The sequence below is a fragment of the Channa argus genome, chromosome 16 (assembly GCF_033026475.1).
Source record: "Channa argus isolate prfri chromosome 16, Channa argus male v1.0, whole genome shotgun sequence".
Lineage (NCBI taxonomy): Eukaryota > Metazoa > Chordata > Actinopteri > Anabantiformes > Channidae > Channa > Channa argus.
The window spans coordinates 9,806,528-9,820,265 of NC_090212.1; the positions used below are offsets into that span (position 1 = coordinate 9,806,528).

General features: G+C 37.1%; 3 protein-coding genes across 13 annotated transcripts in view; 2 read left to right on the plus strand and 1 right to left on the minus strand.

Moving 5' to 3' along the window:
• Positions 1-729: 729 nt before the first annotated feature.
• Positions 730-4,076, plus strand: LOC137101600 (CD209 antigen-like protein 2). 2 transcript variants are annotated; one of them, XM_067480241.1, is made up of 7 exons: positions 730-880; positions 1,219-1,391; positions 1,726-1,842; positions 2,756-3,007; positions 3,112-3,275; positions 3,426-3,562; positions 3,879-4,076. In XM_067480241.1, the coding sequence occupies exons 2-7, from the start codon at positions 1,286-1,288 to the stop codon at positions 4,027-4,029; spliced, it is 927 nt and encodes a 308-aa protein (XP_067336342.1). In that variant the 5' UTR covers positions 730-880; positions 1,219-1,285; the 3' UTR covers positions 4,030-4,076. The 2 variants fall into 2 exon arrangements, with proteins under 2 accessions (XP_067336342.1, XP_067336343.1); XM_067480242.1 differs by having other exon boundaries at positions 758-880; positions 1,262-1,391.
• ttc8 (tetratricopeptide repeat domain 8) lies at positions 1,797-8,376 on the minus strand. 3 transcript variants are annotated; one of them, XM_067480235.1, is made up of 15 exons: positions 8,152-8,375; positions 7,530-7,650; positions 7,375-7,435; positions 7,110-7,269; positions 6,834-6,923; positions 6,703-6,747; positions 6,519-6,604; positions 6,333-6,420; positions 6,108-6,218; positions 5,848-5,987; positions 5,573-5,747; positions 5,314-5,436; positions 4,774-4,857; positions 4,553-4,665; positions 1,797-1,933 (listed from the first exon to the last, which is right to left on the minus strand). In XM_067480235.1, exons 1-15 carry the CDS (start codon positions 8,263-8,265, stop codon positions 1,927-1,929), a joined length of 1,518 nt encoding a protein of 505 aa, XP_067336336.1. In that variant the 5' UTR covers positions 8,266-8,375; the 3' UTR covers positions 1,797-1,926. The 3 variants fall into 3 exon arrangements, with proteins under 3 accessions (XP_067336336.1, XP_067336338.1, XP_067336337.1); XM_067480237.1 differs by lacking the exon at positions 5,314-5,436 and having other exon boundaries at positions 8,152-8,376; XM_067480236.1 differs by lacking the exon at positions 1,797-1,933 and having other exon boundaries at positions 4,479-4,665.
• Positions 8,276-13,738, plus strand: part of eml5 (EMAP like 5) — a 34,330-nt gene continuing 28,867 nt past the window's right edge. For all 8 annotated transcript variants that reach the window (XM_067480226.1, XM_067480232.1, XM_067480227.1 and 5 more), the window contains exons 1-2: positions 8,276-8,394; positions 8,963-9,554. In XM_067480226.1, coding sequence (XP_067336327.1) covers positions 9,358-9,554 — 197 coding nt within the window. In that variant the 5' untranslated portion in view covers positions 8,276-8,394; positions 8,963-9,357. The remainder of the gene's footprint in view (positions 8,395-8,962; positions 9,555-13,738) is intronic.

Genomic DNA, 13,738 nt, shown 5'->3' on the forward strand with positions numbered 1-13,738 from the left:
TTTGACTTGATTTGTTTTATCAAAGAACATTATTGGTAGTTTTGTAAAATGTCTGAGTCCATTTTAAGGATTACTACTACAAACTGAGAGTCCCTCATAGTCTCATAGCCTACATGATGAACTTGCTCATGTTAAGGCCAGATTGTACCAGAGTTAGTAAGAGGATGGATTAGGCTGCATTTTACGTCTGAACCTGACCCGAAGCAACTGTGTTTGTGCAGTGTTTTTTCTGATACAGACACTAAGCAGGAAGAAAGATACATACAATATGCTGATCATTTTGAAGTTTAGGGAATGTAGGGGGTTTTTGTACTCTGTTTTATAGTTCGAAATAATTACAATTACTACTATTTCTGTCCAAACCTAAATTAAACCTTTGAGTACTGAAGGGTCCCATTGAATTTGATCCAGGTATCAAGCTTATAGAGTCAGTACTAAGCTCCCAAGTTATTGATAAATTCCAAGAGTCTAATTAGAGACTAATTTCATTATTGTGAAAATAAATTGTGAATTGTGTTTCTATTAACATTTTTTTTCTTTAAGCTACAAAAAAGAACAACAGTTGGAGAGCTTCACATCTCCAACTTCATGAGTTTAAGTTATTTATTTATTTTGTCCTTTTGGCTTACCCCGTGAGTTCAGGGTTGCCACAGCAGGTTGTTTTGTCCACATGTTAATTTGGCACAGTTTTTTATGCCAGATGCCCTAACTGACACAACCCTCCCTAATTTCTACCGGGCTTGGAGCCAGGTTCAGTGTCTTGCCCAGGGACGTTTCAACATGCGGTTGCGAAGAGCATGGCGTGAAGCTCCAACCCTATGGACAGTAGGCGGCCATTCTACCAACTGAGCCACTGCCGCAACACCGAACTTAATGTCATGTAAGGGTCGACATAGCATTTTTACTTGACTTTACTTAATGTTTTAAATTTGGTTCTCTCTTTCACCAGCACTTTCTTAATGAGTTTAAGTCATTTAAGTGAATTAAATTAAATTAAATTAAATTACTTCAAGTGAGAATCTTTGTCTGTTTTTGGAGTGTCACTATAAAAACTAGCAAATGTAGGTTGGATTAGTAACAAATAAAGAGTCGTCTTAAAAACTGAATTAAGAAATAATGGTTTTTAGGTGATCAGAAAATGCAAAAATGGCTGCACCAACTGTAAATATTTAACCGATGAACTTGATTTTCTGTTTGTGATGTTACACACACACACAGGGCAATGTCCTGACAAATATTCTCTCTGGAACAATCACATCAGGCTGCACTGGTCTTAACATTCAACATGGAAGATACAGATAATTTTGGTGGAAAATATGACAAACTGGTTTGTGAAGAGGATTTCAGCACAGATGAGCACCCTTCCAACTACAATCAAGAAAAACAACAAGGTACAGTAAATTCAAAGGGACTTATTATTATGCATCAACAGGAATTGGATTTCATTTATACTGCAGCCAGATTTTACCATGTACTGGAAACACATTACTGTGCTAATTTTCATGCAATTCTTAATATATTTTCTTATTTTGCTTTAAACATTGTAAGGCTTAAAATATTTTAAAGCTCAATAAAATCACCAATCACCTTATGGGTTAGAAAGTAAAAAACTGTGAAGAAAAAAGCACCTCAGTCAACTGTCAGTATAATATTTTGACAATATTTATTTAATAATCTGTAACACAGCTTATGGCTCTGGTATTGATTTGCTACTTTTCTGTGTAGTGTCCATGTCCATGCTGAGACCTGAATCCAGTCTGAATCTTCAAAGAGTGCTTGCAGTGAGCCTGGCCGTACTCGCTTTCATTCTACTAGCAGTTGATATTGGGGCAGGAGTCTATTGTAAGTCACTGGTAACTTATAAGGCACTTGTGGTTTTGGATAGTTATGAGGCGAGATCTCATTTCTCAGTCCATAACTTTAAACCTATGATCTGAAAAAGAAAAAAAAAGAAGTTTATAATCCAATAACAAAGATAAAGTTAACTGAAGAGGCACTAACATGGAAATTTGATTTAGTTATAGTCTGCTATTATCGATTCTTATCAATATCTTTTTTTATGTGAATCATATGACTGTCTGTCATGTAAGGGTCGACGTAGCATTTTAACTTGACTTTACTTACTGTTTTAAATTTGGTTCTCTCTCTCACCAGCACTTTTTTCAGTGACAATTTGAGAAACCACCACACAGTACCTGCTGAGCAGTAAACAGCACCCAGCTTTTTGCCAGTGAACCAAGTAGGGCACTTAGCAGCCAGAGAAACAGTAGTTGATGGAGATTCTTTACACTAAACAATTGAAAAAATCTATATTACAAAGGGCTTGCAGTTATATCTTTTACAACTTAAGCCTTAACTTGCCCCCAGGGACAAATAAAGTGTTTTTGAAGTTCTAAGTTTAAACTGAAGCCCAGCACCTACCTTCTGTGAGCTAATGCTGAGTGACATCTTGCAAAGATCGCATGCACACTAACACAAAAGTTTGTTAATCTATCAATAATTATTAGTGAAAAATGAGAATGAGTTCAAATATTGTGTTCATGAAACTTCATCAAAAGTTTATTATTAATTAATTAATTATACAATTGGTTTTTTTTGGGCACTACTACTGCTTTCACATTTGACTTGGTGATGATGTAAGTTTGAATACAAGTACTGGAACTAAGTGTCAACAGGTGTTCATAAAGCTTTTAAAAGCATCAACTTATTGCATGGTTCTATTAATTGAGTAACACTATGTCTTTACTACTTTCAGACAGCAAACTGACTGAAGGGCACCAAACTATAGCCGGCATCAGCAATGAGGTGGCCAAACTGCAGGCTACCTACAACACTGCAATCCAAAGCAGGGATGAAGCCAAAAAGCAGTTGGTAAAAGAGATCAGTGAGCAGCAACTTACCAAGTGGGAGCTAGAACACCAGAATAGAAGAAGGAATGACTATGAAAAGCAGATTAACAAAATTAAAACGGAAATTGCTGTGTTGAAATCCCATCTACCAATGATTAGTGAGAGCTTTATTTTTACCTGCTGGTTGTGTTATCAAAGTATTACATAAATAATTACTGTAACCCAATTAAAACACGTCATGTTTACATTTTTTTGGGAGCAGTGGAAGGCTGCAGACAGTGTTTACCAGGATGGACCTTCCTGAACTCAATGTGTTACTACTTCGCTTTCTCTGATGCCATTTCCCGCAGATCATGGCAGGAAGCCAGAAACTTCTGCAAGAAGCAAGGAGCTGACTTGGCAGTAATAGAGAGCAGAGAAAAACATGTGAGATCCAACACTAAGAAAACTAGCAAAACCCTGCTTCTATGTTTGTAAATCTCTTTCATATGTGTTTAAATTTAATTTTAGAATGCGAAAAAGAGCTGGTGTAACATGGAACTAAACAATAATATGCACATCTGTTTGTGTTGACAGCTGGCATTATATAACTTGATAAGTAATTATCATGACTCCTCGAGAAATATAATGCAGAGTGGATACTGGATTGGACTGAGAGATGTGCAAGAGGAAGGGCTTTGGACATGGCTGGATGGGACAAGACTCACTGAGGGGTAAATATTGTTGTCAAGCTGTAAACAGGGTCCTACAAGAGCACTAAGCTGTGCCATGAAGGATGTAAAAAATATTCAAAGGACAGTAAATATTCCGTGGCACACAAGGGATGTTGAGATCAGCTAATTTATTTATATTTTCTGGTCATTATGATGACTGTCAGTGTTCTCAGAGCAAATGGTTGTGATTACACTTGCCCATCAGGGCAATTGGCAAATTGTAATACCACTCTTTAAAATGATTGTGTTCTTAGTAATTAGTTTAAATTTAAAGAGACAGGGCATTTATAAATAAAAAAGCCAATCATTTATTCAGGTACTGGAATGATGGAGAGCCCAACAACCAGGGTAATGAGGACTGTGCAGCTACGTACCCCAGAAGTAATCCATTTAAAGCCTGGAATGATGCTCCATGCACTTATGACTTGAAATGGATTTGTCAAATGGCACCAAGGTCTGCAAGTTAAAGTTTTATTTTAAATATTAAATAAAGAATTCAGAGATTTCTAGAGAATTGTCAGTTTTATTGTCATGCCAATGTTTTGTTAAAACTACAAAAAGCAAGTAGTTAAAATATAAAAATTGTATAATTTATGATGATATATGAACTATGAAATGTAAGTTAAATAATTTTTACTTTTTAGCTTTCCTATGTACATAAGTATTAATACTACACAGATGTGTAAACTTTGTTTTGCCAGAAAAATCCCACCTTCAAACAAACTAATTTTTAATTAGTTTTAATTACCATTAACCAATGGAGCTAAGTAGGTTCGCCCTAGTAATTACCAGCTGTCATCTGTTCATTTTAGCCTTATCACAATGTAAGATACCTGCAGCCAGGGAGTCTGTAAAATACTCTGTTGAACTATTTTATACCAAATAAAGTGGCAATGTGGTGTATTTACATGACCCAATTAACAGACACAGAACGAAACTAATAAACCCTGGCAATCTACTTTGATCACACAGTATATAAAAAACCCTCACAGCACTGCAAAATGCTGCCGAAGTTGCTTGAGGAGCTGCTGAGTGTCAATGTGCTCTGGGAAGGCGTCCTCAGACTTTTGGGCTGCAGTGTAGCTGCTCTGAAGATCTCCAATCTGGACACAGACAAATACATCACTGAGGCAGACTTTTTCATAACAATGCAATGCCTTTAATTACTGCATTTTGTAGATACTCAACAGGTTTAAATTATTTTACGCTACCTTTTCAGAGAGAATTGAAAAATTGAAGTGTGGCTCATACATGTGAGGAGCCAGTGATGCAGCGGTCTGCAGGAAGGCTTTAGACTGAAAAACAGAATAGTCATACATTGATTGGTCATTTGTTTTGTTTTGCCATTAAGTTAGCTCAAAACCATTTCAGTCTATTGATTTACTGGAGGTTGTACATAAACAGACTAACAGGTATGATGCTGTATTGCATTCTGACTTGATATCTCTACATCCCTACTTTTGCTGAAAGTTCACAGGTAAAATGACCAAGCTTAGAAACACACAGTAGACACTTGGTTCCTAATTTCTGTTGATGAGTTGATAAGCCCATCAAGCACACATGCCATGCTGCTGTAGTATCACCACACTGTACATCCTGGTATACTATATCTCATATATGAGTCTCACATAATGACATAAATAAATAAAGGAATGCCAAACTGATCAATCACTCAGGTCATGGGAACATTTTGGAACAATCAATAGTGTTCTGGCAGTAATTAAGAAATGTCACTGTTAAAACTTCTCCACCTGTTCAATGCGACCTTTGCGCAGTTCCAGGATAGCAAAGTTGTTGTAGGCCTCAGCGTGGTCATTATTGAAAGCCAAAGCCAGTTTAAAACACTGATAGGCTAATGTCAAGTCTCCTATGCCCTGTAAAGATAGAACACTTTAGTACCAGCTTCTATTTGTATGTTCTAATCATGTAAGTATGGTACGCTAACAATCAATATTTTCTTTATTTTTGCGATATTCATTCTGGAATATTTTCCTGGGATTGTTGACTCACCACAGCCACATGTCCAATGTTGTACCACACGTCAGCCTGCTCTTCATCATTGGCCACCAGGGCCAGAGCCCTCTCAAATGAGGACAGAGTCATGTCGTATTGCTGTGCATAGAAGCAGCACAGGCCGAGGTTGTTGTACAGCTGGCAGTTATACACCCCCATCTGCAGGAGTCGTCTAGCAAAGCGAAAAGCATATTGAATATCAAATGGGATATACCTTCTCACTACAAATACTTTAACAATGCATTCTACATTCTACATGAAATTAGTGTTACCTGTAGAACCGCAGGGCAATCTCAGGCTGATCAGTGTAGAAGTGATTACTTCCTATACAGGCAATAGCCTCAACGTGAGTGTTGTCATGCTTCAGGACATCTTTGTAGTACTCTGTGGCTGATGAAATGTTGTTCATTTCCTGTAATTAAGTCACAATATATATATATATATATATATATATATTAAATATTTCCTTATCTCCTTGTGGCTGTTGCATCTCCAGAGTGCAATATATAATGACCGGGGTAACATACTATACCTCATGGATGCGAGCAATTCCAGTTAGAAGAGTGACCTCACCAGGAAAGTGGTCCAGGCCTTGCTTAAAAAGATTGAGTGCTGTTATAGGTTGATCCAGGCGTTGATATACCTAAGGAAAACATCCATTTTAATTTCAGTCATTGGCAAATTTTTGGTAAATAGTATTTTTAATTGACCAAGAACTTAATAATATGATGTATTGCTATGATTTCTCTATAATAACCTTTGCAAGGTAGAGATATGTATCCACCACTTCTTGGTGGTTGAGAGCTGATCGAAACTGTTTTTCTGCTTCACGATACAAACCAAGCCTGCAAAGGTCAGAGATTTTTATCATTCAGGAGATTTTTAAAAATGAACTTTTATTAATGTAAAATGCTGACCTTAGATCATTGGGATGTTTACTTGCCTGTAGTAACATTTTCCCAGCTGAACTTTCCACCACCAGTCTTTGAACTGAGCATGTTCAGTAGCTTGAGCAGCCAAATCTACAGCCTTGTGAAAAGATATTATGCTTTTATTGCTACAGTAAGCAGTCTTGTAATATACTGCCAATCAGTACTCTTTGTGCTGTAAATTTTTGCAACACTCACATTTTTCACATCATTTTCATGATGCAAGATGTATTCAAACAGTGTCTGGGGAAAGAAAAAAGAGTTGCACTTGACATGTGGGCAAAAACAGCGACCTAACTTATTTTAGCAAGTCACAGTCTCAGTCTTACCCTTGATAAATTAGGCTTTTGGGAATATTTAGCAAGATTTAATCTTGACAGATTTATAAATGGTCCATCTGGATTGGTTAACATTGAAGCCTGGGGGAACAAAGGAATAAAATCTTATGTTAAAAATTATTAATTTTTACAATAAACACAATTAAACACACAATTAAATACATAAATATATGCCTATAAAGGTCTGTGTTATTTGTAGGGGAAAGCATAATTGTGTTTCACATGCAGCTTTTAGAACACTGCAAAATGTCAGGCATTTTTACTCACTGTTCCTAGACGAATGAATCTACCAGAAGCACTGGTTACAGGGCGAGCAGTGCTTGCGGTACGGGGGGTTTTGATGGCCTGCTCCATTGTCCCAGGACGCCCTGACTGTGTGGTAGGTCTTACAAATCCTGTGATAGGACGCCCCGATTGTGTCATAGGTCTTGTAAGTATAAATTAAAACTCATATTAGCTCTTTTATTTTTTGAAAATATAATCAGTTGTACAATTTCTAATTAATGTACAAGTATTGTCTGGCAAAAAGTACCTGATAGCCGGTGTGGGACCTCCTTGGCTTGTTCCAGGGAGTCTCAGTGATGTTCCAGGGCCTAGAAAACAGTCAAATAAAACAAAATTAGCCACTGTATAAATGTGAAAATCAATTTTCCTGATCTCTACATATTTGAGAAGCATTGAACGTACGTGCAACTTGAGCAATAGAGCTCTCATCCAGCATCATCTCAGCAATCCCCTCCTGGTCGACCTCAACTTCATCTATGTAAACCATCTCTGTCAGAGCACGGGTTTTTAAACTCCATGCAGCCTGTCAAACACGCACAATCTTAAATCTTGCAAGGAGCATCAAATGTCCAGATTTTAAACATGTTACAAACCGATGATGAACTATCCATATGACAGAGAATGAAAAAAGGTCACAGAGTCAGATGCACAGGCTACGTTATCTCAAGTTTACCTCTGAGATAAACAAGGAAGAATCCTTAAGACAGCATGGAGTGAGTTTGTGAGAGAAGAAGACAGTTGAGGACCGATGCGAACAGGGGGGAGAATGATAACGAAAAAGGTGTTAAAGATGGTAAAGAAATTCAGTATATTGGAAATGGGACGCTAATGTCATGCTCAGTTGTATGTTTCATCAAAATTAAGGTATAGGATGTCAAAAAAAGTACTAGTACATTTTGTTAATTTAAATTATGGTAAAACCGACCACTCGACTAATCGGCATTATGCAACAAGTGAACAGGCCTTTCTTAGGAGATAATCGCCAGGATGCTATGCTAGCCCCTGGCTAACTACATCACTGTACCTGGTCGTATGGGTTGTCTTGTAATATTTTTGTACAAATTTCTGAACATTGTTGGAGTTTTCTTCTCCTGAAATAGCTCCACGCAAGGAACAAAGGATCCATCGCCACCTCCATTTAGTTACAGAGAAAATAACTTAAGCTACAGAAATCGGTCAGCAAGCTGTTTACCAAAACTGGGACTATGGCGGACCTGAGGCTTTCCTCTGTTGCTCGGCAACAGCTGTGGAGGCGGCCCGTACTGACGTAAGTTCCTCGAATAAAATGTAACAAAATAAAGGATAGCATAAATTGTATTTAAAATTATAAATATAATAAAGTATCTAAATTAGATTTGAATTGGATTTTAAAAGCTCAACATTTCATGTTTATTTGCTGGTTAGATAACATGATACGAACAACAAGGTCGACACAGTGTTCATACCGTGCATAAAAAAGTTGTGGTTACCTTATGTGATAATTCTATACTTTCGTTTGGTCTTTTGTATAAATTAAGCCTTCACTTTTTAGTTAATAATATAGTAATAATAATAATAATAATAATAATAATAATAATAATAATAATAATAATAATAATAATAATAATAATAATAATAATGAAACCCCCTACAACATTACTCAGCAATAATGCATCCTATAAACGAGCTCCGTTTGTTTTATTTTATTTTTCCGTGTGTTTTAAAATGTATCTATTAAGACAGAGTTGGTGTCATATTGAAATGCAGTGATATACTCGCTGAATTCACCCTTTTGTTTGAGTCGTGACGGAATCGTCCTCTCCTGTTTTTTCTTTTCCTTGTGGATGAATTTAAAGGATCTGACTGGACGACAGGTTGATCGTCATGCTTGTGGGCGGTGCTTGCCGAATAACAGTGCTGCTCCATCTTCGTAGGATTTGACAGAAGATTTGACCTGTGTCGAACAGGACCGTGAGCCCGAAGCTGTTGGACCGCAGGGAGATTCTCGCAATGAAGACGTCCGTTTAGAGACCTGCTTCTTAAACAGAAACAGAGGGCTTCATCTTGTCAGACAGTGAGGGTTTTAATTCACAAAAATGCCTAATTCCAACCCTCTCCCGGGACTGGTTGAAATCCAACGGAACTAATGGGACACATGGACTTAAAATAAATCCCTTTTGGTGAATGACACTATATCAGAAAACCTTCGTGATAGCGACAGGCAGACACACACACACACGGAAGTGCGGACATGGCTGACAGAACTGCTCCCAACTGCCACCTGAGACTGGAGTGGGTGTACGGATACCGGGGACATCAGTGCCGCAACAACCTCTACTACACCGCCGCCAAGGAAATAGTCTATTTCGTCGCCGGTGTGGGAGTAGTGTACAACACCCGGGAGCACAAGCAGAAATTTTACCTGGGGCACAACGATGACATAATCAGGTAGTATGACAGTTAGTTTCAGCACCCCGGACAGCACCAGACTTACAGCAGAAAATGAATTGATACTGTAGTGTTGTCATTGCAGGTGTCACCTTGTGTAATGTGACACACACATGTGACACACACACACACACACATACATATATGTATGTATGTATGTATGTATGTGTGTGTGTATATATATATATATATATATATATATATATATATATATATATATATATATATATATATATATATATATATATATATATATATATATATAAGGTTAAGCTTAAGGGAGCACACGCCTACACAGCAGCATCCAGTGATCCAGTGAGGGCGTTGATTTTCTTGCTCAAGGACACTTCAGCAGAGCAGATGCTTTGATGTGTCCCTCCAGATTAAAGGGTGGTCTCTGCCACTTCAAACGATTGCACTGTTGCCACTCCTCATGTCAGTCCATTGGCTTCTTCTTTGCCTGCTAGATTATTGCATAAAGGTTAATCATTAAAATCTAAATGAATAATCTGATAAATAGGAGGAAATGACAGCACATTTAGATTTCTTTTTTTTGCACAACTAAAACCTCTGATTTCATTCAACTGCAGATTTTTAGAAAAATGCACTTCAACATAGCCGTCCTTAAAGAACCGCTAGAATTGGAAAGCTTTCGGCAGGTTATCTATTTAGACAAACCTGTTCTCTGTTAATGGTGATGATTCCTTTCTAACTGATTGTGAGCATACTGCACAACAATGATCTGTGTCTAATGCTCCAACGCCTGTGTTGACAGGTGTGTGTGGGTTGGCCTGGAGATGACTAGCATTATATACTGTGTCAGTAGTCAGCTGGGCTCCTGCTCCATTATTAATTGGACAATAGAAGTACTAACCCTGTCTTTGCCCTCTGGATGAGTTCAAGCAGGTTGTAAAAGAAGTAACTGAACAGAACTTAATATTTGATGCAAGAATTAAAGTGCTTTTGCTAACTAGTGCAAGTCATGTATTCAGTCATATTCATGACCCATGTATGTGTGCTCATTATTTCAGACAGATTTGTAAGGATTCAGTCAGGTCAGGCTGGTGCTATTTATTTATTTATATGTTTTTAATTTTATTTAGCCATTTGCTTTCTCTGCAGACAAGTATTTGTGATATGTTCATGACGATATCTCCTGCACAGTCTGACCAGGTAATAGTTATGTGTTTTTAAAATAACTAGCAGCAATCCTCAGCAGACTTAGTGCTGTTTAACTGTCTGACTGCTCTCACGTTGCAGTAACTCATGTGGAACAGATGCCGCTCCCCCAGATAGCACCACAGTTCAAATCCCTTTCTCTTTCTCTTCCCCGCTCTGTTGCTCTTATTTTTCTTTGTCATGTCCTTGCTGTATTTTATTTTTGTTTTATTTCATCATTTAATTGCTGCCTGCATTTCTCCCTCTTGGTTATTCGTACGTATGTACATTGCCCACTAGTCCTTATTAGGCAGACTTCAAGTCTGATTCAGAGGGGCTAATTGGCAGGTTCTCACATAAATGAAAGTCTGGGCTGTCCATGATGACGCCGTCCTCAGCTCCTCTGTGCTGTCTTTTAGTGAAGCTTTTTAAAGAATGTAAACTCAAAGGTTAATGAACAATAATATCAAAGACTGAGCATGTTTATATGTTTTAGGTAAAACACCTGGAGGTATGCAAGTAAAATGAGAAATTGTAAAAACTGATATTTGCCATTCTTTCCTCACATTTTTCTACCCAGTTGAGTATTTAGTCAAGTCTGAGGCCAATGACAAATATTTCACAAGGGGTTTGATCACACTACGACGCTTAATATCTCCTTTCTGTGGTAATGCTGGCATGCAGGACATGGACACACAGGACTGAGCAGGATAGAATTGAAATTAAATTAGCGTCTTTGAGTCATTATATTTCCCTTGTGAGTGAAAACACACAAAACTGTGATAAAAATGATGAGACGTCAAATGCTGAAAAGTCCTTGTCCCTTGAGTCTCTCAGCAATTTTGATTCTTTGGTTCAATCTTTGAAGATGTCTCCCTCCCTTCCTGCCCTGTTTCTAAACATTTAGTGGTTTATTGGGCTGAATTTAGAACCTTATTGTACAGCTCAATATTCATTCTATTTGCTTATTCTCTGATTACATATTTTCCATTTTCCAGGCTTTTGTTTTGTTGTTTTATGACAATTTGGAAGCGATTATGCTCAGTTACAGGTGAGGTTACAGGTTATGTGCTGTTGCTAGTAAGTCTTGGCTGATTCCTATCCTTTGTTATGATAGAGTGCAAGAATTAATGACAGGGTTTTTATGCACACAAAAATAAAAGACTTCCTCATATTACAATATCTTGGTAAGTTTATGACAGAGTTATGGATTATACATGCCAGACTGAAGCTGGTCTTTTTTCAGTGAGCCTGGAGTTATGCAGGGGATAAAAGTGCATAAATTTCTATAATCTTAAGAATTTTAATTTATTCTTAACATATTCTTCTTCTTGTGATACCCATTGATGGTAGATGCGATAAATATATCACGTTTTCAGCTGTATCCTGTGAGCTGTATGAACTATTTTAATCATTGTGCAACCTAATGTCTGAAATACAGAACTGACAACCATGTTCTGTAAAAACATTATAATGTGTTATTAATACAGATGCTCTGTAATTAAGTTTCTAACAATATTACTATTGCCCAAATTGATTCTTGCCTGTACAGTAGTACTTCAAACGGGGTCTTCTGCTCACTTTGGTCTCAGTAGAAAATCAGCTGCTGCTGTTCATGGTCACTTATGATTGTACCCGGATTTTGTTGTTTTGAATCAGTTCACAAGCTCATAACGTCATTTACATCAATCTCAAGGGAAAATTAGGAGTATACAATAAATAAAAGTAAAAGAATAGTAAACGATCTTACCTTTACTGTTACAATAGTTTGTTTCACCTCAGCTTCAAGTGAAATACTGAGGTATTTAGGTCCTATCATCACTGTGAGTCCCTGCCAGGCCTCTCTATAAAAGGGCAGGATGTTCTCTAAAGAGCAGCTCTGTCTTTCCAAATTAGGATCCCCCAGAGTTTAGTTTCTTATCCCAATGGTGTGATTCAGCATTGTTGTGGCATTGTTTGTATACATACAGTCAAAGGGACAACAGAAAATCCACTTAAGCAAACTCTCATTTAAGTCACTTATAAAGTAAAATATCAACCATTATCAAGCTCTGTTTACAAGTTAACTGTTTACATTTGAATACTCCACTTTGGACACCTTGTTTTACAAAATTACATTAAAAATATCAGTTAATAGTTACTTATGTTTTAGATTAATTTTGATTGAATCATCATTATCAATAAATTATTAAATCAAAGTGGAAAATGCTCAGTCCACATTTTTCCAAATTCAAGATTAAACTGTCATTAGGAAACATGGCTAGCACACCCTGTAGGTTTATTCACCAAAAATGCACATTATTCACTATATAGTTAAATTAAACAGGGTAATCCTCACATTTGAGAAAAAAGTTTGAAATAGTAAGTAATAAGTTATTTCTCTGTTGATTAACTAATCATTTAAATAGCCCACTGTTTCATTATTAACATTATGGACAGTGTCTACCACCCCAAGTTCATAGTTCACTACTTCTGTAATACTTTAGTTGTTTTTTTTTTTTTTAGTTTTTAGTGATAAAATACCCAGTATGAGTAGAGTGCTCATATTCGGGAGTCATGTGTCTGGAGTATTTGCCCATTCTCTCTCATCCTTTGATTAATAAACCAGAGGACTATTGTTCACACCTGCCTACTTTGTTTCATTTTAGCTGTTCAGCAGCAAGTCTGCCTTCTGTTTTAAGCACCTGGTGCATGTGCAGGTTTTTCAGGTGGTGTTCATTGGGCAACAGGAATACAAAACCCTTAGTCAAATCCTACAAAATATCATGTACTGTGTAAAACTTTAGAAAGGTGTAAATCCTTGCTTCTGATTCTCAGTCATCCAGGTCGTGGCTCTCCCATAAGTGGCAAGTAGACTTGGGTAAGGTTCTTGAAGAAATTTCACCCCTCTTTAAAAGCGTTTCTTCCCTTCTGACTAGAGGGTATTCCCAGATGTTTAACCTCTGTGAAGTCTTTATGCTATTGACTACGTAAGGATGGTTGAGGATGCAAATCCTCTACTTGTTTATAATCCACTTTTGGAAAAG

What these genes read in the sequence shown, in the direction of transcription:
- ttc8 (XM_067480235.1), bottom strand. Translation starts at nt 8,265, where the DNA reads ATGGAGGTGGCGATGGATCCTTTGTTCCTTGCGTGGAGCTATTTCAGG. An exon ending in GGTCCCACACCGGCTATCAG is followed by an intron (nt 7,270 to 7,374) that starts GTACTTTTTGCC and finishes TATACTTACAAG; the next exon opens with ACCTATGACACAATCGGGGC. An exon ending in ATGAAAATGATGTGAAAAAT is followed by an intron (nt 6,605 to 6,702) that starts GTGAGTGTTGCA and finishes TCTTTTCACAAG; the next exon opens with GCTGTAGATTTGGCTGCTCA.
- LOC137101600 (XM_067480241.1), top strand. Translation starts at nt 1,286, where the DNA reads ATGGAAGATACAGATAATTTTGGTGGAAAATATGACAAACTGGTTTGT. An exon ending in ATCCCATCTACCAATGATTA is followed by an intron (nt 3,008 to 3,111) that starts GTGAGAGCTTTA and finishes TTTTGGGAGCAG; the next exon opens with TGGAAGGCTGCAGACAGTGT. An exon ending in TAGAGAGCAGAGAAAAACAT is followed by an intron (nt 3,276 to 3,425) that starts GTGAGATCCAAC and finishes TTGTGTTGACAG; the next exon opens with CTGGCATTATATAACTTGAT.